Source organism: Notechis scutatus, chromosome 2 (assembly GCF_049901735.1).
Source record: "Notechis scutatus isolate UNSWTSFEM ecotype Mainland chromosome 2, rNotScu1.2, whole genome shotgun sequence".
NCBI lineage: Eukaryota > Metazoa > Chordata > Lepidosauria > Squamata > Elapidae > Notechis > Notechis scutatus.
The window spans coordinates 83,204,462-83,227,783 of NC_142010.1; the positions used below are offsets into that span (position 1 = coordinate 83,204,462).

General features: G+C 36.5%; 1 protein-coding gene across 3 annotated transcripts in view; it reads left to right on the top strand.

The window, feature by feature from the left end:
- FSTL4 (follistatin like 4) overlaps positions 1-23,322 on the top strand; it is a 491,438-nt gene that overhangs the window by 160,728 nt on the left and 307,388 nt on the right. For all 3 annotated transcript variants that reach the window (XM_087955317.1, XM_087955319.1, XM_087955318.1), the window contains exon 4: positions 15,220-15,468. In XM_087955317.1, the coding sequence (XP_087811443.1) occupies positions 15,220-15,468 (249 nt within the window). The remainder of the gene's footprint in view (positions 1-15,219; positions 15,469-23,322) is intronic.

Here is a 23,322-nt window from a genome sequence, read left to right on the forward strand (position 1 = left end):
GCAAAGCATAATTATTTCTATGCACTTATTGTAGGTAGCCAACTGGCAGGCCTGTTTTGGGTAACCAGGTCTCTCCTGGGTAAGAAGAAACTAGGGGAATGTTTGCAGGGTTACTGTGAGGAATATTTTTGACAACTATCAGGTAAAGACACTCAACTTTTCTCAGCATTGGAGCTGGCTGGGCAAATCTCTTGTAGGTGATGGAGAACCATCTGAGCCTACTTATCTGGGAGGAGCGCAAGCCAGCTGTTTTTGAGCAAGTGGGGCTGTGAGTTTCAATGCTTCATGGTTCCTGCTCAAGAAGCAGGTGGCAGCTATGGCTTGGGGGTGGGGGGCATTGCACAGATTTGTCTCATATGCCAATTGCACCCATTCCGGGACCAGAGGGCTTATTCATGGTTACTGACACTCATGATGTCATCTCCCATCTGGATTACTGCAATGCATTCTACATGGGGCTGCTCTTGAAGATCACCTGGAAACTTCAACTGGTCTAGAATGCAGCAACATACATAGTAAGGGGAGTGCCCTAGCTTTGCCCATGTAACATTTCTGTTCCATGAGATGCACTGGCTTCCAGTTTGTGAGTGCAATTCAAGGTGCTGGTCATCACATTTAAAACCCTATATGGGCCAAGGTGTCAGCAGGAACATCTTTCCCTAAGGACACCTATCTGTCCTACCAGGTCATAGAATTGGACATGCTTCTAATCTCCCTTCTCTTAACTATTATCTGATGAAAGAGCTAGGAAGCCAGCCTTTTCCATGGCAGTCCCAGCCCTATGGAACACCTTGCCCCCTGAAGTTCCACAGGACTCCATCCTTTAAGCCTTCAACAAGGCTTTAAAGATTTGGGTTTTCCCTCCCAAGTTTTGGGAGAAGATTACATGACCGCACATTAGAACTGATTGATGCCAGGGTTTGTTGTTTTTAATGTTTTATTCAGCTGAGCTTTATAGAATTTTAAAATGATCTTATATGTTTTTCTTATTTTTTTATTGGGTGCCACCCAGAGTTGGTTTAAAGATAGGAGGCTGTATAAATGTTTGAAATCAATAAATCAGAAAGGGATTAAAAATTAAGATGTCATCATATAATGCCATTATGGTTTGCCTATAACTGAAGTACTGTGTCTAGCTCTGATCCCCATATTTGAAAAAGAATTTATTCAGAATTGGAAAAGTACAGAAGACAGCAACCAAAAAGATCAGGCACTCTAACATCCTCCATATGTGCAAAGATTTTTACTGAGGTTGCAAAATCATATATGACATGAAGAAAGTTGACAGTATTAGGACCAGGCATAAGCAGTGAACCTGACTGAAAGCATATTTTTAATAGACAAATGTCAGACAGTACATAATTAATTTATACTAACATTCATTGCCACAAGATATGATGATGGCCACTGACCTGGATGGCTTTAAAAAGGGTATTAAATAAATTCTAGCCCCATTAAGTCTATTAAGGAGGATGGGCTGGACAGTTCACTGTTACCATGGGTTGAGGACAGTACACCTCCAAATATCAGTTCAGTTTTCTTCATAGTATGAAAGAATATGTTACTGTTTTCGGCTTATGAGCATCTCAAAGATATCTCAAGAGGTCCTCTTCCAGATATACTTAGAAAATAAAAATGGCAGGTGGCACTTTATTTTGAAGCTATGACTAGAGAAAAAGAGAAAAAATAGATAGTGTATGCTAGCAGATGAGATGAAAATATGGAGTGTGTATTGAACCCTTGATATTACCTGAAATACTTTTGATATTTTACTTATGCCTATGCTGCAATTTTGAAGTCAGGGTAGAGTTTTCTGAGCCTCACTTGTTTGCCCTCTATAAAAAGATATTGTGTCCTCTGAGAGGGTCTGTATATGATTGATATTTGGGTCTCTCACTTTACCCTTGCCTTGTATTCAGTTTCTTGGCTCAGTTATTTGTCTTTGAGGCTCAACCATTTGCCTGCTGAGAATTCGGGTTTTTCTGTTTTTTTTCTATTTGGTTATTATGAGCCACTTTGGATCATCATGTGAGATAGGCATCCATATAGGTTCTATGAATAAACCAACTATGTAATCTATCAGAGGACAATGCTTCTGCAGTTTGGAATTCAGATATTACTTTTAATTTTTATTTTAGTTCTTAAGAATTTGTTTTAGTTTCCAGGTGTTGTGTGTGTGTGTGTAAATGTATGGTTTGTGTCAGTATCAGTTATCATGATGCCTACATTATAAGTGTCATGATAATTTTCTTTTAACATTGTAGATGTACCCATTGATTCAAAAACTTTGGAAATTCTTGATCTAGGCAATGCAGAGAAACACGTATGCATTTTTGTGTACAATCTTCAAATTTGTGAGCATATAATAGAGATAGTTCTTTGAGTTCAAAGAAGATATAGTGTTGTGCAATTCATCTGTGGACAGTTTTAGTCTGGAAGCAAAAAGGCTAGTACAATGGTGGAACTGGAAGTAATTGTGATAACTGTGAGTATCCTTCTATAATACCACTCATGTTTTTTGTCAGCTTTTATCAGTGCCTGTCTTCAAATTCAATGGATGCTTCAAAGTACAAAGTTTGCCAGGGGCTTCTCTCATCAGCCACAGCTTCTACCATCCTCTTCTGGATGTCACAGTGGCATAGAATTTCCTTCACAGTGTCTTTTTAGTTCTACATGGACAATTTCAAGTTCTCTTCCCAGTCTCTACTATATTTGGAAGTAACTGGCAAGGAATAAGGTGGACATTCTGATTATATGTCCCACCTACTGCATCTGGGCTCTGACATTTAGGGACTCAATGCTGATAGACTTCATGCAATCCAGGACATCCATGTTGGAGACATGGTCCTGCCAACAAATGCCAAGGATGGAACAGAGAGGGTGCATGTGAAATTTATTTAGTTGTTTGATGTGTCATCAGTACAGAGCCTGGGACTCACATCCATGTAGGAGAGGAGGGTTAACCACAGCTTTGTAGGTTTTCAGTTTTGTGTAGATACAGATGTTGTTTGCAGTCACCCTAGAATCTGGCTGGCCTTCTGATCCTGGACTCTGTTTCTTTGTCCAAAATTCCATTGCTCGAGAGTATACATCCCAAGTATTTGAAACTGTTTTATTTGTCAGCTGGGTGTCATGAATAACGATGATTGGTTCTACGAGGATGGTATTTGGCATGGGTTGGTAAAATACTTCAGTCTTGTTCAGGCTAGTAGTCAGGCCAAAGAGCATAGCAGCATCTGAAATTTTGTTAAGCATCAACTATAGATCATTATCTTTGTGTGCCAGGAATGCACAGTCATCAGGAAAGATGTTTCTTGAATAGACATAGATATGGAGGCACTTTATCTGTGCATTCAAGTAGCAAAGGTCAAAGTAAGAGAAGTCCAATCCATATCTGATGTATGTTCCCTTCATCAGACCCTGAACAGCATATGACGAGATGTAAGCAAAGAACAGATTGAACAGGACTGCTTCATCCCACTGGAAATGGCAAATGCAGCTTTGATATATCACCATTGTAAAGGTCCTGTCTTGTCATTCCATTGTGCAGTAGATGAATCATCTTCACAAATTTCCTGGGGCATTCATAATGTCACAGGATGGTTCAGAAAACCTCCTTGTATACAATGTCAAATATCTTTGTCAGGTGAAGGAAGATAGAGGAAAGAACTCTGTGCTGCTTTATGTACTTTTCCTTGATTTGTCTCATGGCAGATCCCATTTCTGCTGTACTACACTCTAGATGAAAGTCACACTGCTCCTCTGAGAGGTTCCTTTCTGAGACAATGGCAAGTCTGTTCAGAAGAATGCAGGAAAAAATCTTGCCTAAAATGGACAGCAATGAAATATCCCTGTAGTTTCCACAATCTGATTTGTTTCTCTTATTTTTATGAAGAGCCATGGTGGGGAGAACCATTACAGAAGTCACCAGGCATCTCATGTGTGAGACACGTGTCTTCTAAGATACTTAGGAATGCCTGAATCTAGTCATTGGATCTAGTGCTTTGTAGATATCAGCAAGAATGCCATCCTGCCCTGTTGCTTTGAGTTCATCTGCAATATTGCTTTCTTGATCTCATCAGTAGAGGGAGGCAAGTCTAGGACATGCAAGACTTAGAGATGAGGAATATGCTGTATGACAGGGGTCTCCAAACTTGGCACTTTAAGAGTTGCGACCTTCAACTCCCAGAATTCCCCAGACAGCATGGCTGGCTGAGGAATTCTGGAAGTTGAAGTCCGCAAGTCCTAAAATTGCCAGGTTTGGAGACCCCTGCTCTCGACATCAAGGTTAACTCTGCATGGCCTATTGAGTAGATTGGAAAAGCCCAGCAGTTTTTCAGTCCTTCCTGTCTTTGATGAGATTTGCCCCATCAGGTGACGGCAAGGGGAGAGCATCCTAATTTAGAAGGACCTTAATCTGTCTTTATGGCACCAAAGAAGTCTTTGATAGCATGCATGACTGCATAGTGCTACATCTGCTCAACATTCTCTGATGCCATTTGTTTTGTGTTGCTTGCAATTCTGCATGTACTTTGGACTGCAGGTATTAAACTTGTCATTCTTTAAGACAGAATGGATCATTTTGCCAATCTGTATAGGAGTTGCTCTTGGCCTGGAGAATTGCTGAAATGTTTTTCTGGCTTTGATTAAATCAGCTTTAGGGCATCTGGGTTTTCAGTCCAAGTACAGTTGTTTGCAGGCTGCATGATGATATCTTTAAACTGCATCCACTTTTCAGAACAGATTCCTATAAGTGGTAAACTTGACAACATGTTTTTCATTAAGTACATCTTGAAAACGTTGAAAATGGCCTCAGTCTTTCATTGTGCCAGTGTTGAATGATGTTCTGAGAATCCTTGGTTACTTGCAGTACATGCAGATTGATGACCAAATGGACCAGGCTGCAATCAGACCAGCACTCAACACTTCACTCAACATCACATGGGCTGGGTGATGGGGACATTTTAAGATTGTGCTGATACAGTATGACATGGTCAACTAGGTGCCAATCTAGGTTGTTCTGTATTTATTTGCAAGACTGATCATTGTATTTGTGATGCACAGGTTGTGCTCAGCATATTTGCTCAGAAGCAAAAGGCCATTACTGTTTAGTTTTCCTACCCCATGTTTCCCAAGAACTTCATTCCAGTTGTTGCTATCTGTCCCCACCCTGAGTGAGCATATACCCCATTAGTTCAAAGCTTGAAAATTACTGATCTAGGCAGTTTGTAGATCTCTCTAAGCATCTGTGTGTTTCATCCTCAGATTTGTTAGCATAATCCTATAAATTATAGTTGAAAGTTTCTTAGTTCCTCATATAGCTTGTCATGTAATGTACCCTGGCTCTAAATAATCTGTTCCCCTATTTCAATTCCCAGACAATTCTTAAATTTTAAACAAAGCAGATAACATTCTGTTATTACCTCTGAGATTTCTATTACCACTTTCCTGTATAATATTATTTAATTTATATATCAAATTTAGTGCCCATCTCACTTAGGGAAGGACTATGTTGTTATCCTTTTCTGGGACTCAATGCTGATAGCTTCTGAATGCAATCCAGACATCCATGTTGGAGACATGGTCCTGCCAACAAATAGGCCAAGGATGGAACAGAGAGGGTGCATGTGAAATTTATTTAGTTGTTTGATGTGTCATCAGTACAGAGCCTGGGACTCACATCCATGTAGGAGAGGAGGGTTAACCACAGCTTTGTAGGTTTTCAGTTTTGTGTAGATACAGATGTTGTTTGCAGTCACCCTAGAATCTGGCTGGCCTTCTGATCCTGGACTCTGTTTCTTTGTCCAAAATTCCATTGCTCGAGTATACATCCCAAGTATTTGAAACTGTTTTATTTGTCAGCTGGGTGTCATGAATAACGATGATTGGTTCTACGAGGATGGTATTTGGCATGGGTTGGTAAAATACTTCAGTCTTGTTCAGGCTAGTAGTCAGGCCAAAGAGCATAGCAGCATCTGAAATTTTGTTAAGCATCAACTATAGATCATTATCTTTGTGTGCCAGGAATGCACAGTCATCAGGAAAGATGTTTCTTGAATAGACATAGATATGGAGGCACTTTATCTGTGCATTCAAGTAGCAAAGGTCAAAGTAAGAGAAGTCCAATCCATATCTGATGTATGTTCCCTTCATCAGACCCTGAACAGCATATGACGAGATGTAAGCAAAGAACAGATTGAACAGGACTGCTTCATCCCACTGGAAATGGCAAATGCAGCTTTGATATATCACCATTGTAAAGGTCCTGTCTTGTCATTCCATTGTGCAGTAGATGAATCATCTTCACAAATTTCCTGGGGCATTCATAATGTCACAGGATGGTTCAGAGAGCCTCCTTGTATACAATGTCAAATATCTTTGTCAGGTGAAGGAAGATAGAGGAAAGAACTCTGTGCTGCTTTATGTACTTTTCCTTGATTTGTCTCATGGCAGATCCCATTTCTGCTGTACTACACTCTAGATGAAAGTCACACTGCTCCTCTGAGAGGTTCCTTTCTGAGACAATGGCAAGTCTGTTCAGAAGAATGCAGGAAAAAATCTTGCCTAAAATGGACAGCAATGAAATATCCCTGTAGTTTCCACAATCTGATTTGTTTCTCTTATTTTTATGAAGAGCCATGGTGGGGAGAACCATTACAGAAGTCACCAGGCATCTCATGTGTGAGACACGTGTCTTCTAAGATACTTAGGAATGCCTGAATCTAGTCATTGGATCTAGTGCTTTGTAGATATCAGCAAGAATGCCATCCTGCCCTGTTGCTTTGAGTTCATCTGCAATATTGCTTTCTTGATCTCATCAGTAGAGGGAGGCAAGTCTAGGACATGCAAGACTTAGAGATGAGGAATATGCTGTATGACAGGGGTCTCCAAACTTGGCACTTTAAGAGTTGCGACCTTCAACTCCCAGAATTCCCCAGACAGCATGGCTGGCTGAGGAATTCTGGAAGTTGAAGTCCGCAAGTCCTAAAATTGCCAGGTTTGGAGACCCCTGCTCTACGACATCAAGGTTAACTCTGCATGGCCTATTGAGTAGATTGGAAAAGCCCAGCAGTTTTTCAGTCCTTCCTGTCTTTGATGAGATTTGCCCCATCAGGTGACGGCAAGGGGGAGAGCATCCTAATTTAGAAGGACCTTAATCTGTCTTTATGGCACCAAAGAAGTCTTTGATAGCATAAAGTGCTACATCTGCTCAACATTCTCTGATGCCATTTGTTTTGTGTTGCTTGCAATTCTGCATGTACTTTGGACTGCAGGTATTAAACTTGTCATTCTTTAAGACAGAATGGATCATTTTGCCAATCTGTATAGGAGTTGCTCTTGGCCTGGAGAATTGCTGAAATGTTTTTCTGGCTTTGATTAAATCAGCTTTAGGGCATCTGGGTTTTCAGTCCAAGTACAGTTGTTTGCAGGCTGCATGATGATATCTTTAAACTGCATCCACTTTTCAGAACAGATTCCTATAAGTGGTAAACTTGACAACATGTTTTTCATTAAGTACATCTTGAAAACGTTGAAAATGGCCTCAGTCTTTCATTGTGCCAGTGTTGAATGATGTTCTGAGAATCCTTGGTTACTTGCAGTACATGCAGATTGATGACCAAATGGACCAGGCTGCAATCAGACCAGCACTCAACACTTCACTCAACATCACATGGGCTGGGTGATGGGGACATTTTTAAGATTGTGCTGATACAGTATGACATGGTCAACTAGGTGCCAATCTAGGTTGTTCTGTATTTATTTGCAAGACTGATCATTGTATTTGTGATGCACAGGTTGTGCTCAGCATATTTGCTCAGAAGCAAAAGGCCATTACTGTTTAGTTTTCCTACCCCATGTTTCCCAAGAACTTCATTCCAGTTGTTGCTATCTGTCCCCACCCTGAGTGAGCATATACCCCATTAGTTCAAAGCTTGAAAATTACTGATCTAGGCAGTTTGTAGATCTCTCTAAGCATCTGTGTGTTTCATCCTCAGATTTGTTAGCATAATCCTATAAATTATAGTTGAAAGTTTCTTAGTTCCTCATATAGCTTGTCATGTAATGTACCCTGGCTCTAAATAATCTGTTCCCCTATTTCAATTCCCAGACAATTCTTAAATTTTAAACAAAGCAGATAACATTTTGTTATTACCTCTGAGATTTCTATTATCACTTTCCTGTATAATATTATTTAATTTATATATCAAATTTAGTGCCCATCTCACTTAGGGAAGGACATGTTGTTATCCTTTTCTGTATCCGATGTAGATAATATGCCTGAATGCATGTGACTTCCAAATTTCCTCACCACATGAAAGATTAGGCTGTACTTGTTAAACTAAAATCCTGTTGAACTATATAGAAGTGCAATATCATTGAACATGGAATGCTGGCTAATACTTTGTAAGTTTGCATAGTATAAAGTAAGAATTGCATTTGGTATGGATGTATTCTCCTTCTAAATTGGTATGTGATTGTTGCAAAGAAGAGTCATCCTGGATTTTTTTTTTTTGTTCCATTTGTATAATAATTGTATGTATTAGCATGATTTGCCTCTAATGTTAGACCTGAGGCACTTCTCAGAAATTATGTCTTTCTTTTCCTATGGCAGTGACAAAAAGGCATACTTTGGTTTGCTCCTTGAAAAGAAACAAGTTAAATTTACATATGACTAAATTTATAGTGTTCCAAAGCATCATTTTACCTGAGGAACAATTGTAAATATGCATTGCAAAGGAAACCAGAGAAGAAAGTTCCCTTATCAGAATCACTGGTTTGTTATCTTTATAAGCAAAGTAAATTATACAAGGCGAATACAATGGAGACATGCAAGATATTTAAATTTACTATATCAGTAATTACTCTTTACAAGTAATTAATATGTAATGCATGCATGAGAAGCTTTCCTGCAATTAATGTTGTAATGCACACTGGTCTAGAGAAGATTGGTATTCCCAGTTGCCTTCTCTTCACCTTTTCAGAAAGGATACATCAGCCTGTTCTTACTGAAAATACATTTTCAAATGGGAGCTTTCCACAATTTCCTCATTTCTATCTAAGGACACTTCGGCCTCCCTCTAGTTTTATTGACAAGACTATCACTGTTCTGTATGTTAGATTAGCCACTTCGTTATTATTTGAATAAAAATTTGGGGGATGCTTTTCCTAACTGGTGTTGGTGCTGTCTTTTAAATTCCTTTTCATGATGGCTATCAAGAGGCTTCTGTATTAGTTGTTACTCAGTACAGATGTGTAAATCTTATTTATCTCTCGGATAATCAAATGAAGTACATTTTTGAAGCAGTGCCTGCAAAGCAGACTTCTAACCAATTGTTCAGTTTTTTTTTAAAAAAATAGTCAAATAAATATACATTTATTTATTTAACTTATATGCTGCCCATCTCACCAAAGAAAGCTATTATTTCTAGATTTAACAAATGGAGTTTTGCTAGTGTAAGCCTATTAGGTTTATGAAGTTGTGCTATTAGAGAAATGAATAATAAGAAACTAAGCATATTGTTTATGTTCCTATAAAAAGCAATTAGAACAAATTATGGCTTCATTTGGGCTGGCTCATGCCAATTGAATTTAAACATACTTGTTACTAAAATCCAGATATAGTTAACCAGCATTAATCTGAAAACAAATATTTAATGGTACTTGATGAGGGAGGCAAAAGTTGCTTCCTATCATATGACAGAGAAACTCCTATCTTAGGCCATACTTCCTAAATTTAATTAGTGTTAAAAAGTGGCTTGTTTTGTAAGATGATCCATTTTTAACCCTAGAAAATTGCTTTCCTTATGACTAATAAATTAAACAAATTATATCTTTTTCATACACTGTGGTGGGCTCATAAATCCTCCAAGCAGTTAGCTACTAGTTCCACTTGATTACCTTTTTCATTACTGTTTTTTATAATCCTTGCAGGAGTGGGAAATTCATTCGGTTTTAATAACAAGAGAGAAAAATTGATGAGAGGCTTGTTTAATTAGTGAACTACATCCTGGATTTTTTCATTGTCTCACAAGCTGAGAAGTGAACTGATAGACAGATCATTTTTGTGCTTTGGCTGATAAGCTTACTCATCTCTTTTTCAAGTATTCAAGTGTACTTCAGGAGGCACTATGCCTTTAAAGAGATGCATTCTGCTATAAACAGGCATCACCTGGGAGAACAGGGCTTCTGAGACACTTTACCTAATAGAAGACTGAAGTCAAAAGTTAGTTGAGAGCTGTTGCTCCCCACTTCATTAACTAAGAATGCTTTTGAAAATCCTCTTCTGGAGCTTTTTGTAACAGGACCTTCCTGTTGTGAGACACAGCTAAAATAATTCTTATTGCCTGAGTAACATCTCAAACCAAAGCTAGTTTTGTTTAGATATATATAAATATGTATGTTTTTTTCGTACTAGGGTGTTCATTGTGTTACTTCATAAGGTACATATTTCTGAATTTCTTCTGTGTCTGAATATCTAGTTTTGTTTTTTAAAAAAAAATTAGAAGAGCCCATGACTTGAACATGCTTATATCTAACACAAAAATGATGGCCGATAGAGACATCCAGGTGATTTCTTCCCATCATCCTTTCCCTCTTTGGGATTTATTTTCCTGCTTAAAATCTTACACTCTACTACATTTGTGTCCTGTTTTTTGCTGTTCTGTTGGAGAAACTCCATAAGTAGCCATCTCATTTCCCACTCCTTGTCAGTATGAATACAGAAGTGGTTGAGGGATTGTTAGAATCGTAATAAACCGAAGAGAAGCAAGCCGAAAGCGATTAGCTAAACACTGACTGAGGGTGACATTAGATAAGAGAACTAAATTCTAAGTTAGCTTGGAAAAGAGAAAAATACAAACACCATATGGTTCAAAGTCTCCAAATTCTCATTTTATCATTTATTAGGTTTTTGGTCAGCTCAAGGTATCATGCATATCTGATGTTCCTGCCTATGTTCCACACAACAAGAATGTAATCAGGCAGGCTAAGAGAGGGTAACTTGGCCAAAGTCCCTCAGATGGATTTCATGCCTAAGGGAGAACCAGAACTAGGAGAACCTGGTTTCTAAGTGAATATTTTAGTCATTACACCAAACTGATTTTTCCATAATCTCTCTAAATCATTGGTCCTGGCTGGCAGGTAAAAGTGAAAGTAAAAGGACTTAACTCCAAGTGGAACTATGTCTCACGCCACTTGCAGAAAGACAGCAAATGTTTCCTCTAGAACAGGGGTGTCAAACTCGCGTCGTCACTGCGGCATCATATGACATATCAAGTTTTTTTTCTCCCTTTGCTAAACCAGGTGTGGGTGTGGCCAGCGCATGACATATTCAGCCCATGGGCTATGAGTTTGACAGCCCTGCTCTAGAAGAATATGTTAGTTTGAGTTTATTCCTAATGGCAAAGTATGTGGACCATAAATGATTAAGTTAGGCTTTCTGCCTGTGTGCTAATAAAATTCCAGAAGCATGTTTGGAGTTCTGTAGAGATATGATCATATGATCCATCAGCCCATTGTGGATGTACTATAATGATGCTTAACACTCTGGATTAGAGTTGGGTGGCAGAAAAGATTTAGGAAATTTTTGGTTGCATTCTTATAATAGTTTAAAATAGTATTTCTCCACCTTAGCAACTTTAAGATGTGTGGACTTCAACTCCCAGAGTTCCGCAGAATGCCAATTTCAGAACTGATGTTAGAACTGAGCTGAAATTAAATACTTTCAAAGTAAAAAACCGAGAAAGTCCAGATGCCTTTTGGAAAAAAACACCTTGGTACAATGAACATACTAGTGCTTTATTGAAGTTACATTTTGCCCAACATTTTGCCTGTGGTCTATTTCATTTAACTAATAATTGAACCAGTATTTCTAGACCCTGACTAGAGAAATATAAAGGATACCATTATTTCTTCAGTACTTTTAAATGAGGAACATGATGTGTCTATGCAGATTTCTCCACAGTAATAAAAATAGAGTTATTTATGGACAGTCCCATAACAAACACTGAATTCTGGGCATTAGAAAAGATTTGGAAATCTTCCAACCTTCCAGTTTCTTATCTTTCTTTAACTCTCATCACCTGCAGGTGCTGTTTTTGAATGTTGTAGGTGACATTTTTTGATATGGGAAAATGCAGTAAGTTTACGCAAAACGTTCAAATGTGGAAATTTTCACCTGCATTTTCAAGGCCTCTCTAAAAAAATGGAACAGATGAGATGGACTAAAGTTCCTACCAAAGCATTTGTTTACTGAAATATTATATTGTGGCTCAGATATTTTCCAATAGGGACTGGCATCTTGTTTTTGTCTTTTATTCTATCATTAATTTCCAGTGTGATGATACATATTAATATGGCCTTGGGATTAGCAATGCTACATTTTTTTCCCAATTAGCCAGTTGGTTGGTCTATTGGTTAAGGCTACAGGCTAGAAAGTAGGATACTGTGAATTCAAGTTCCTCCTTAAGTCATGAAAACCAGCTGGGTGATTTTTGAGCCAGTCACACACTCTCAATCCAATTCACCTCTCAGACTTGTTGTGGGAAAAATAGATGTGTTGAGTAGGTTTGCTGCCTTGAGTTATCTGTAAAAATAATAAAAGTGGGATTCAAATACAAAACAAAGTACAGGTCGCCCTAGATTCACAAACATTTCTTTAGTGGCTGTTTGGAGTTAGAATGTCACTGAAAAATGTGGTTTATGACTGTTTTTCACACCACTGTTGCATCCTGTGTTCATATGATCAGAATTTGCTTGGCAATTAGCATGTATTTATGATGGTTGCAGTGTCCAGGGGTCATGTTATCACTTTTTGCAACCTTCTGACAATTTTCTGACAAGCAAAGTCAATGGGAAAGCTAGATTCACCTACCAACCATGTTATTAACTTAACAACTGAAGTGCTTCACTTAACAATGGTGTCAAGAAAGGTAGTTAAATAGGGCAAAATTGATCACTGTCTTGCTTCACAATGGAAATTTTGGGCTCAATTGTAGCTGTACGTTGAGGACTACCTATACATTGTAGGTAGACTTTTGCTGTTAAGTTGTAACTTCTTTTAAAAGTTAAGACCCTAAAGGTTAATTCCTTCATCTGTTGCTTCTTTTAAATATTTATTTCTTGTCATTAAGCAATGACCAAAATATTTTGATGAATCATACAATTCTTCCTGCACACATATTTTTGAGGGGCTTCTGGAGAGATTTGGCAAGCAGCCCTCTCTCATCCTCCCTTCTCCAAGAAGATACTTTAGAGTTTCCCAAAGTCTATATTAGTCCAGAAACCAGCTTGAATGCATGTGCTGATTTTTTAATTTAAAAAAAATCTTCAGAAGTAATTATCATTTTTTTAGCGTAATGATGAATTTGATGATTAATGCTGTGCTCATTTTCTTCTGAAGGGCTTCTGTATTCAGTACTGAACAATGTGTTTAAGCATTGTATATCCTGTAATTGGAAGTGACCTTGGCAAGTCAGATTGTATATAGGTTACTATTAGCATTTCCATGAATATTGTTTCAGGGGCACATTGAACAATTAGTAAAGCGAATAAAGGATATTCAGATATGCCACTTAGGGACTGTAATTTTCATGCCACTTGGACACTTTGACCTTCTAGTTTATTATGATTCAGGAAAAATGTCAATACTCCTCAGCATCTTCAAGCCTTGTGGAATTTTAATGAGTTATTGAGTGAAGCAGTTAAGCCTCCAATACCAGATACCTTTCCTTTCAGTCCACAGTGATGAAAATAAATGTTTAACTATACTTGTCAGAAAAATATATACATTTTTCATTTTTAAACATGTAAAGCTATTGATCTATGTAATTTGATATATCAAATCAATATGGGCTTCAGTTAGATTAGAATCTCTGTCTTCTGTACTGAAGCTTTTTGAAACGACGACGTTAAAGCAAACAATATACTGAAAATCAACCATTCTTTTGTTTTTTACATCATCCTTTGTGATGCTCTAACACTTATCATAATTAGCAGTACACAATAATCTTCTAATTGTCAGAAATTATGCTAATGATTGGAAACTGACAATGTCAGTCAATTCAGTTGTATATTTAAAACAAAGCTGTTCAAGAACAACCCAATAGCTTTGTCAAATTCTTACTTTAAAATATTGATTTGGGGAGTGTGTCACCCCAATTTATTCCATCTGCATGAGCATTATTCAGAAACACTGTACATCCACTGCTCATAATATGCTACCAGTATAAAAATACATAAATGCTATAATAAAGCCGAATACCTCTTTTACTAGTCAGCATTTCCCATGTTGATATGGAATGGCTGAAAATGAATTTCAACCAAATTTGGCTAAACAGTTACAACCTGCTTCCAGACCTTTTAGTTTGACATAAAAACTTCCAGAAATGGACTTCTGATTGTGTCAGGCAGCCCTTCCATGTTCTTTCCATGATGGATATTTGAATGCCTCATCGAAGCTTGATTATGGCAAGTATTGTATTTGCTTAACATTTTCTGCAATAACTGCTGTTAATTGTTTGCTCCTTAAAAAGACTTGCAGTGCGCTATTATGGATTCCTGTTTGGAAAAAAAAAGCCCCACTTCTAAACTGAATGAACAAAAGATAATCTTTACTGTGTATGCTAGCATTGCAACTTTAAATATCCATAGGCTTATGGGTTTGTGTTTTGCTAATTAATTATTGATGACAATGAAAAAAAACAGTAACTATGTTGGAAGAAGGATACAAAAATACCAGGCTGATGGCCTGCCATTATTAATAAGAATAAGATGAAATAACAGATTAAATAGCATGGTAGGTTGCATAAGAGACTTAAAAAATATTATATTATTATCTAAAGCCTGATGATATGGAATCTTTTCAAAAAGCCTCTTGTGTGATTTCACTGTTGAGTTTTCATATATATATATATATATATATATATATATATATATATATATATATATATATATATATATATATATATATATATTACCTTATATATTAATATATACCTAATATATATACCTTATTTATTAAGATGAAATCAACAGATGTAGTCTTGCATGTTACATGGATGCCACACTGTGGAACATGTCTACATTCAATACATCTTCCTTGCCATTAGCTCATCAATGCCTGTTGGATACTGTAATGCTCCATTGCCATACAAGAAAAGTTTCCTCCAGTGATTCTGCTTGATTATTCATGCTGGAATTTTTTTCCTTCTTTTTAAGTGCTTTATGGGCAAGATGGGCTCCATGCGTCATGTGAAAAAAAGTATTGTGAACGGGGAAGTCAATGTATTGTGAACAAGGAGACTAATCAACCTGACTGTAGATGCATAGATGATTGCAAGCCCAGTTACATGCCAGTGTGTGGATCCGATGGCAAATTCTATGAAAATCATTGTGAACTGCATCGAGCTTCATGCTTGCAAAAGAAGAAAATTTACATTATTCACAACAAAGACTGTTTCTTCAAAGGTAAAGTACCTTTCTGTTTAGAAAATTTCTGCCGGTTTTTTTGCATTTTATATCATATGGTGCATGATTCTGTCCATGATTAAGCCCAAAAAAATTCACTCATAAGAATTAGATGGTATTAGAATTAGTAGTTAACTTACTTGCATATATTGTATAGTAAAAATATTAATAATAAAAACAAATGTTTTTATTATTTTTCTATAAAGTACTGAAGAAAAGCAGAAGAAATGTAGTATAATCAATTCCTATACATATATTTTGTATATGTAATATATATATTAGCAGAATATAGCACAGAATATTATTTATATAACAGAGAATATGAAAGTATATGTATTTACATAGAATATAAAAGTATATGTATATTTCCTTTGAAATTAACCATGAAGATATTCTTATTTTTCCTGTAATCATGTCAACTTTTAGAACTCTATTCTTTTCTCCAATTATGATGCTCAGAATAAATCAATTACTTTTTTCTATATTTAGTCTAGGGATGCATTTATAAGAGAAGCTGGACAAAGGCAAGTTTTTTTTTCTGTTTTATAGGATTATGAGTTTAATTTGGCTGAATTCTGGTTCAAACTGGGGCAGTTGAAGCTATTCTATCTTTGTGTGTGCATGGGTGTGTGTGTATGAGTGAAAAGTAGTTCCCTCTGAAATATTGACAAATTCCAAGTTCATGAGCAATTTGTTGCTTTGGAGGAATCCAGAAGGATAAGTCTCTCTAGGAAATAAGGCTGTGTTGCTTTCACTTTTTCATATACAAGGGTAGACAACAAAAATTAACTAGACTACTTTATAGTCTCGGGGGGGATTTTAGTTCCAGTGTTTTGGGACTGAATATTTAATTTTGCTGCAATCTGTTTTCTGCACAATGTGTTGGAACATTCGGAGAACTTTGACAGTGTTGGAGACAGGGAACAGTTGTTTAAAATCTATGAATTTTTCTATATAGCTGAATGCAGTTTAGGAATATGCCTAAAAATTTGGATGCATAGTTACTATTAACATGCAGTTGTTTAAAAAGCTGAAATATGAAAACAGTGAATATGGTAATTAGAGAAATTTGGAAAGTCTTCCAGTTGACTGTGCTATTTTTTCCTTGCTGCAAACTTATTAATAAGTCCCCAAAACGATGGACTTATTAGATTTACAATTAAGTAAGGGAAGACAGTCTTCTAACATTTTTACCTGCTTATGTTGTAAATGTTATAGTTTTTCAGCCATCATGGGCTTCTCTAAACCACTCTTTGAGCATTTGAAAATGAAAAGAATTCACTCTTACAGAGCAGAGGAAGTCTATATATAATCTCTAAATGTATCCAATTTCAGCTGGCAATTTCAGCTGTGTGAAAAAGTATTAAGAAATTGAAGTTAGATGTAACTGTTGAAGTCAAAGGAAGTTCTGGAAAACCATGAAAAACCTTTGCTAGAACTGCCTGAAAGGTCAGATCTGCAAAATGATCACTACAAATTACCTACTCAGACCTTTAGCCCTGGTGTAGTAGTAGTTTACAGTACAATGTTGCTTATACAATAATGGCTGTAATGGGAAAGTCACCACAAGGAATGTTTTTCCACTATTATGAGTTATTATCAAACATATGTCAACAACCCAACCAACAACCTCCCACCCCCCAATGCACGCATGCATGTCCATGAGCGTGCGCGCGCGCACACACACACACACAAACACACACACCTTGATAAAATCAGCATCTTGATCATCCTGAAAAGTTTTGGAACAAAGTATTTGGGCCTGATGAAACAAAACTGAACTCTCCAGCGATAACAGATAGAATACATTTGTGGAAAAAAGGGTGACGCATTTAAAGAAAGTATTACTAAATTCAGGGATAGCTCTACTGTGCTTTGGGATAGTGTGGCAACCAGTAGCCTAAGAAATATTGTATGGATAGAGGGAAGAATGGATCCAACTAATTATAAAACTTAATGTTCCACAATCATTGAAGAAATTGATGCTGAAAAAGATTGACTTAGTTCAGCAAGTCTTAAATATACCTTCAGCTCAACCATGAGGAATTTACAGAAAAGGGAAGTTAGAGGTTTTGGAAAGGGCTTCCCTGACTGATTAAAAGTTTTAGAATCCAATATCTCTTGTATGGTTCAATATCTCTAATATCCTTATGGTTGGATTCATTAACTCATACAGTGGCTGGCACTTACAAATATTTATTTCAGCTTCCGGTTTGCTAGCTTTCGGTGGCGGCAGGGATTTGCCACTGTGCGATCCCTGCTGCGTTCACGCTAAGGTTCCCCCGATCCATTTGGATCTGGGGGACACAGCTGCCCTGTAGAGGCAGCGGAAGATAGAGGGATCCGGCAAGGGGTTTGGGGGTGCCGCAAACCCCTCCCCAGCTGGCTAAACTCCCTTTTCCCGAGGCGGAGGAACGGCGGTCAGCAATGGCCGCCACGAAGAAAGCTGCAGCCAGGTAAGCAAGAGCAGGAGGAGAGAGCTGAAAGAGAAGTGAAAGTTGCTTCTGGCTGGGACAAGACAGGAGAAAGTTATTTGGAACCTTGAAAGCTGTTAAGTATCCATTGTTCCTTGCGAGAGTTACAAGCTGCGAATACCCTAAAGGGAAAAGTTTTTTTCTTTGTTCGACTCTCCTTCCTAAAGTGACACCAGAAAAAAAATCTTTTTGGCTGTGAGTGGGAAGGGAGAGTGAAAAAAATCTGAGCAAAATTTGAAAATAAGGAGAAGATTGCCTAGAATTGCAAAGAGTTTAAAAACTTCCAAAAATATACTTGAAAAGGATTTGTGATTACTTTAACCCCAGAAAGAGAAAGTCAAGAAGAAGAAGGTATCTAAAAGAAACAGTCTGTTTGGATTGTTTGGTGATTTTGGAACCTTTGGAAATTATTTCTGATTAAATCATCTGGGTGGTTGTTTGGAAAAACTTTTTCTCTACACAATGGCATCATCTATGGATGAATTGGAACTTATATATCAAAAATTTGAAAGAGAAAAACAAGGAGGTGAAGATGGACTTGGCACTATTTTCCAATACTTAGAAATGGCGGTTTATATTTATGTGAAGCAGAATGAGGATGATGGGGATAAAGAAGAAGGAGAAGCCATCTTTGATGAGAAAAGGACTTTGATTGGAGAAGGGAAAAGCGGAGGTCTTTAAGATCTGGAAAAACAGCCCAAAAAGAGAAGAATAAGGTGGAAAAGGGATATTATGTTAAGAAACAACAGAAAGAGGGAAAGCAGAATAAAAGGGAGGTGGGGAGACAAGGGGTTAAAGAGGACAAGGAGAAGAAGAAGCAAGGGAGAAAGGATGGTGGGGAGCAAGATATTAAGAAGCAAAAGTTTTTCAGAGATAATGGATAAGTCTTATTGTTAATGGGATTCTAGAAGGTACATAAGATTGCATTTTTATATCTGTATTTAGAAGTAATTATAGAAAATTAGAAATAATATGTAGTTTAAAATGTGATAAAATATTTAACATAAACAAGTGAAATTTTGTTAAGAAAAAGGGAGTATTGTAATGAAATATGATCCAAGATTGTGATGTGGGGGGTAATAATCGTGGAAAGCACAAGTGTTCCCACAAAGGCATGACATTCAATTGAAATGGATAAAATGTTTAAGATATAAATGATTGTCAATATTAATAATTAGAAGATGGTATATTAGCAAACCTTTTGTGAAATGAGATTTGAAATAGAAGAAGGAGGAACATTTCAATGAAATATTGAGCTATAATATGTGATGGGGGGGAATAATTTTGAAAAATAGGGCTCTCATAAAAGCATGTGATTTAATTGAAAAGTAATGAGTTAAATATCTAAGATATGTATGAATATCAATATTAATGAATAGATTTGTATTATTTTTGATAATATAGTATAATTTTAGAATGTACCAGACAGAATCCCAATGTAGGTTATATATTTTATATTAAGTACTATAAATATAGGGAAAAAGACAAAGGCATCATACTCCATATAGTGTATAGGAGAAGTACTTCTTCTTCTTTTTAAAGAAGAAAAATAAATGATTGGCTGGAATAGAACAGACAAAGAATAATAAATATTACGATATGAATTGAGAGGAGATAAAAAAAATAAAAATGAAATAAAATTGAGAAAATTTAAAGGAGAGGAGAAGTTATATAGAAAATTGAAAATGTTAAGAAGATATGAAATGGTATGTAAAATGAATATGAAATTCAATTTGTGTCTGTACCAAGAGTTTTGACCGGGACTAAGCAACTTTCAGAAAAGAGATTTTTATACTTTTATGTTTTGTGTTTATGTGTATTTATGTATTGTTTGTCTTGAAAAATAAAACTTGTTTTTTTGAAAAAAATATTTATTTCAAATACTATAGCCTCTAATAGAATGATCTAATAGAATGTAGTATTTGTTGATTTGGGAATGCTGAAAAATAATAAGACAAAAGAAAACAACTCAGATTGAAATAATAATTCCCAAAATCCTTGAAGGAAATACTTCAGGATCTAAACAGAGACCAGGCACATGCAAAATAGACTAAACAAAGATAATTAAAAGAACAAAGAATTAATAGCTTATTAGAATCCAATATGTAGTTTTACAACTTCATTTGGAAATTTCACTAATTGGAATTTTAAAAAATATCAAATCCTGTAATTCTTCTTGATTGACTTATTTTGGAAGGAAATTGATGGAAGTTCTGATCAGATATCATACCCCATAGAAATAAATGATAGATAATAGATAGATAATGATGATTGATGATAGATAGATGATAGACATACATACATACATACATACATACATACATACATACATACATACATTTTTGTATCTTTGATAAGCTAATGGATATTTAAACAAGGATATTTAATTTGCTTATGTGTATCAGAGAAAATTGTTTCATTTTGATCCTGTCTTCTCATCTTTAAATGTTTTGTTGAGTGTTGCAAGAGTGCCTTCCATATCTTACTTCAACTGAAACAATGGATTTGTAATTATAGGTATGCAATGTAATTATAATTATTTTAGTAATTAAATATAGGCACTCATTTCTTTGTGTGTTGTAATGAGATGTCATGGGAGTACTGGAGATTCAAGTTGTACTCTAGTGATAAAAGGTACTTCAATTAATTCTACTAAACCTACTTCCATAAATGTATAATCAATGCAAAACTCATTGAGATTTAGCTTCTTATAATAAGATATATGAATGAATATTATTCGTTAAAATGTCTACCTACTTATTATAGGCTGAACTTGCTAAATATAACTGATTGATTTAAATTATGAAAAGTGCCCAAAATTAAGGTTAGAGCTGCATTTCCTTGTTAACCTTCAGCCATATTCTGTGGATCCATAATGGTCAGCAGTTTGTGCACCAGTTCATTTTCCTGTTAGAGCCAAGTAACCATTAGTCAGTGAGAATATATCAGAATAAGTGCAGTCAGAGCCAAAGGAATTTACAATAGTGTAGGGCAGTTTAAAGTAATTGAATTTTAATCTGGGGAATGGAATCATATGGTGCCTCTCACTCTTAAGCAGTTTGTCATAAATATGCATTTGCATAGTAATAATTGTTCAAGCTATATTTGTATATAAAATTATAGTTGTCAAATGTCTAAGAAACCTAATTCTGAAAGCCTATTAATTTCACTTCTTACACCTTCCCTATTTTGCATATCTATTGGGTCTATTTAAAATGCCTTTAATTGGAGAGTATTCCTGAGAGAGATATTGGCAATGGAAAAGACTGAGATAAGAATAAGTTAAGAGTTAATCTTGGAGTGTGTTGGTTTATATCAAGTAATTATATTCCACCAGCCCATCACCAACTTTGAAAGAACTCATAATAAATATAATATTTATTGTTCTGGAAGGAAAAAAATGCAAAGTATTAGCAGAAGAAAAAACACCTTGTCACAACAATAAGAAAATATCTTAAAATTGAGAAACAGCTGTCAATTTATATAGCAAGTAAACATTCCACACCAAACTCTTTCCCCAATTTTAGAGAAATTGCTATTGAGAATGGGAAATGAGCTTCTTCTTAAAAAAAAAAAGTTTAAGAATAAAGGTCTCAATGAAATGGCTTGGGGGAGGTTGAGGGTTACACAAGAACATCTTCAAATATCAACAGATGAGTTCATTTTTCCAGAAAAAGCAATGTTCAAATATCTCTTTCCCAAACAATTTGAAGATTTAAAAGCCACCATTTGTGTTTTGAATCTATCAAAAAAGAATTGGAAGCCAGTGCAGCTGTTCCACAGGAAGTAATGTTCAACTCTTAATGATTCTACTTTTTACAACTATATAATTGTACAATTATACAGTTAATCGGGGGTGAGTAGCAAAGTGGACTAGGACACTAGTACACTAGGAATCCAAATCTTGTCTCTGTATCCCAATATTAAATATATGAAGTCACATTCCAATACCTCAGGAACATAATCCCTGACTACAGATAAGGTATTCCTTAGGATCCAAACCATGCCCCCAACCTAAGCATTGAGACAGCATCCAAATCAAAAATCTAGATGGACTTGCAGCAAAACAATATTGTCATCATCACCTAGCCACATTTTCATAATATATGCCAGATCTGCTGCCCTATTCACACCAGATCATAGATGAATATCATTTTGTTGCAGACAGATCTGGCATTAAAGCACCTGAGGCCAAGGCAGGGGTGGGATTCTACCGGTTCTGTCCACTTCTGTAGAACTGGTTGCTCTGAAGAGCAGCAGAAACAGAACCGGTTCTATGTCTGCTGCTGTTTTGGCCCACCCACCCGCCTGGGCTCTTACCTGACTTTTATTTCCTGCGTTTTCAACTGCAGCTTCTTTGCACGACACAGCTGTGGTTGAAAAAGCAGGGAAAAAGGGCTTTTCCAACTGCTGCGCACTTGCACGCAGCGCTGCTCAGCTGTCCGGGCAGCTCAGCAGGTCGTAAATTGCATTTGCGTGACTCAGGCGATGTAAGCACGCATCTGTGCGGGACGCAGAGTGACAGAACTGTTAGTTATATTGGTCGGATCCCATCCCTGGGCCAAGGGCACTTACAATACAGCAACTGGGCTCCCAGAATGTTCAAACTAGGTTGGAAGTTGAGATTACCATCAACCTAAAGTCTTCTCTTCCTCTAAATTACCAAACTCACATAACGATTTCACACACCCTTTCTATATAATTGCAGTGCAAGTTCTTTAACCTTCAAGTGGCCTCTTGCTAATTCCTCAGCAGCTCAGGTTTCATCCCTATTTACCTTTCACCTCAAAACTTCCTCTCTGACTCTTCTTACCTGCAGTCAAGATCTCAGATTTGCAAATCAGTGCAGAAAATTTGACTGATAATAATACCAAATAGACTCTGTTGGCCTCTATCTCCCAAATGAGCAGTTTGTTTTTATAATGTTTTATTACAGTAAAACATTGAATCTGAAGAGTAGATAATATACAAACTATATTATTATGGACTGAGATATATACATACATTTCAAGTAATAACTCATATTTTTTTAGACTTTTGAACTGTAATGCATGAATAAATGTAAGACCTCGCAGTAATAAGTATCTAATTCAGTCATAATCCTTTCTTAGATGGTATTTTGGCTTGCCTGAGATTAAAATTGATGGTGTATCCTTTAATCAGAAAAGTGTACTGTTTTAATTATTAAAATGCAGTTAAATTATGATGGTTGTTGAAGGATTTCAGGTTGATGAAATAAACCTTCAATTTGTCCAAATAGAGCTGGAATTTTGATAATGTGACCATGGGGATCAGTGGTGGGCATGGCTTGGTGGGCATGGCAGGGGAAGGATACTGCAAACTCTCCATTCCCCCACTCCAGGGGAAAGGTTACTGCAAA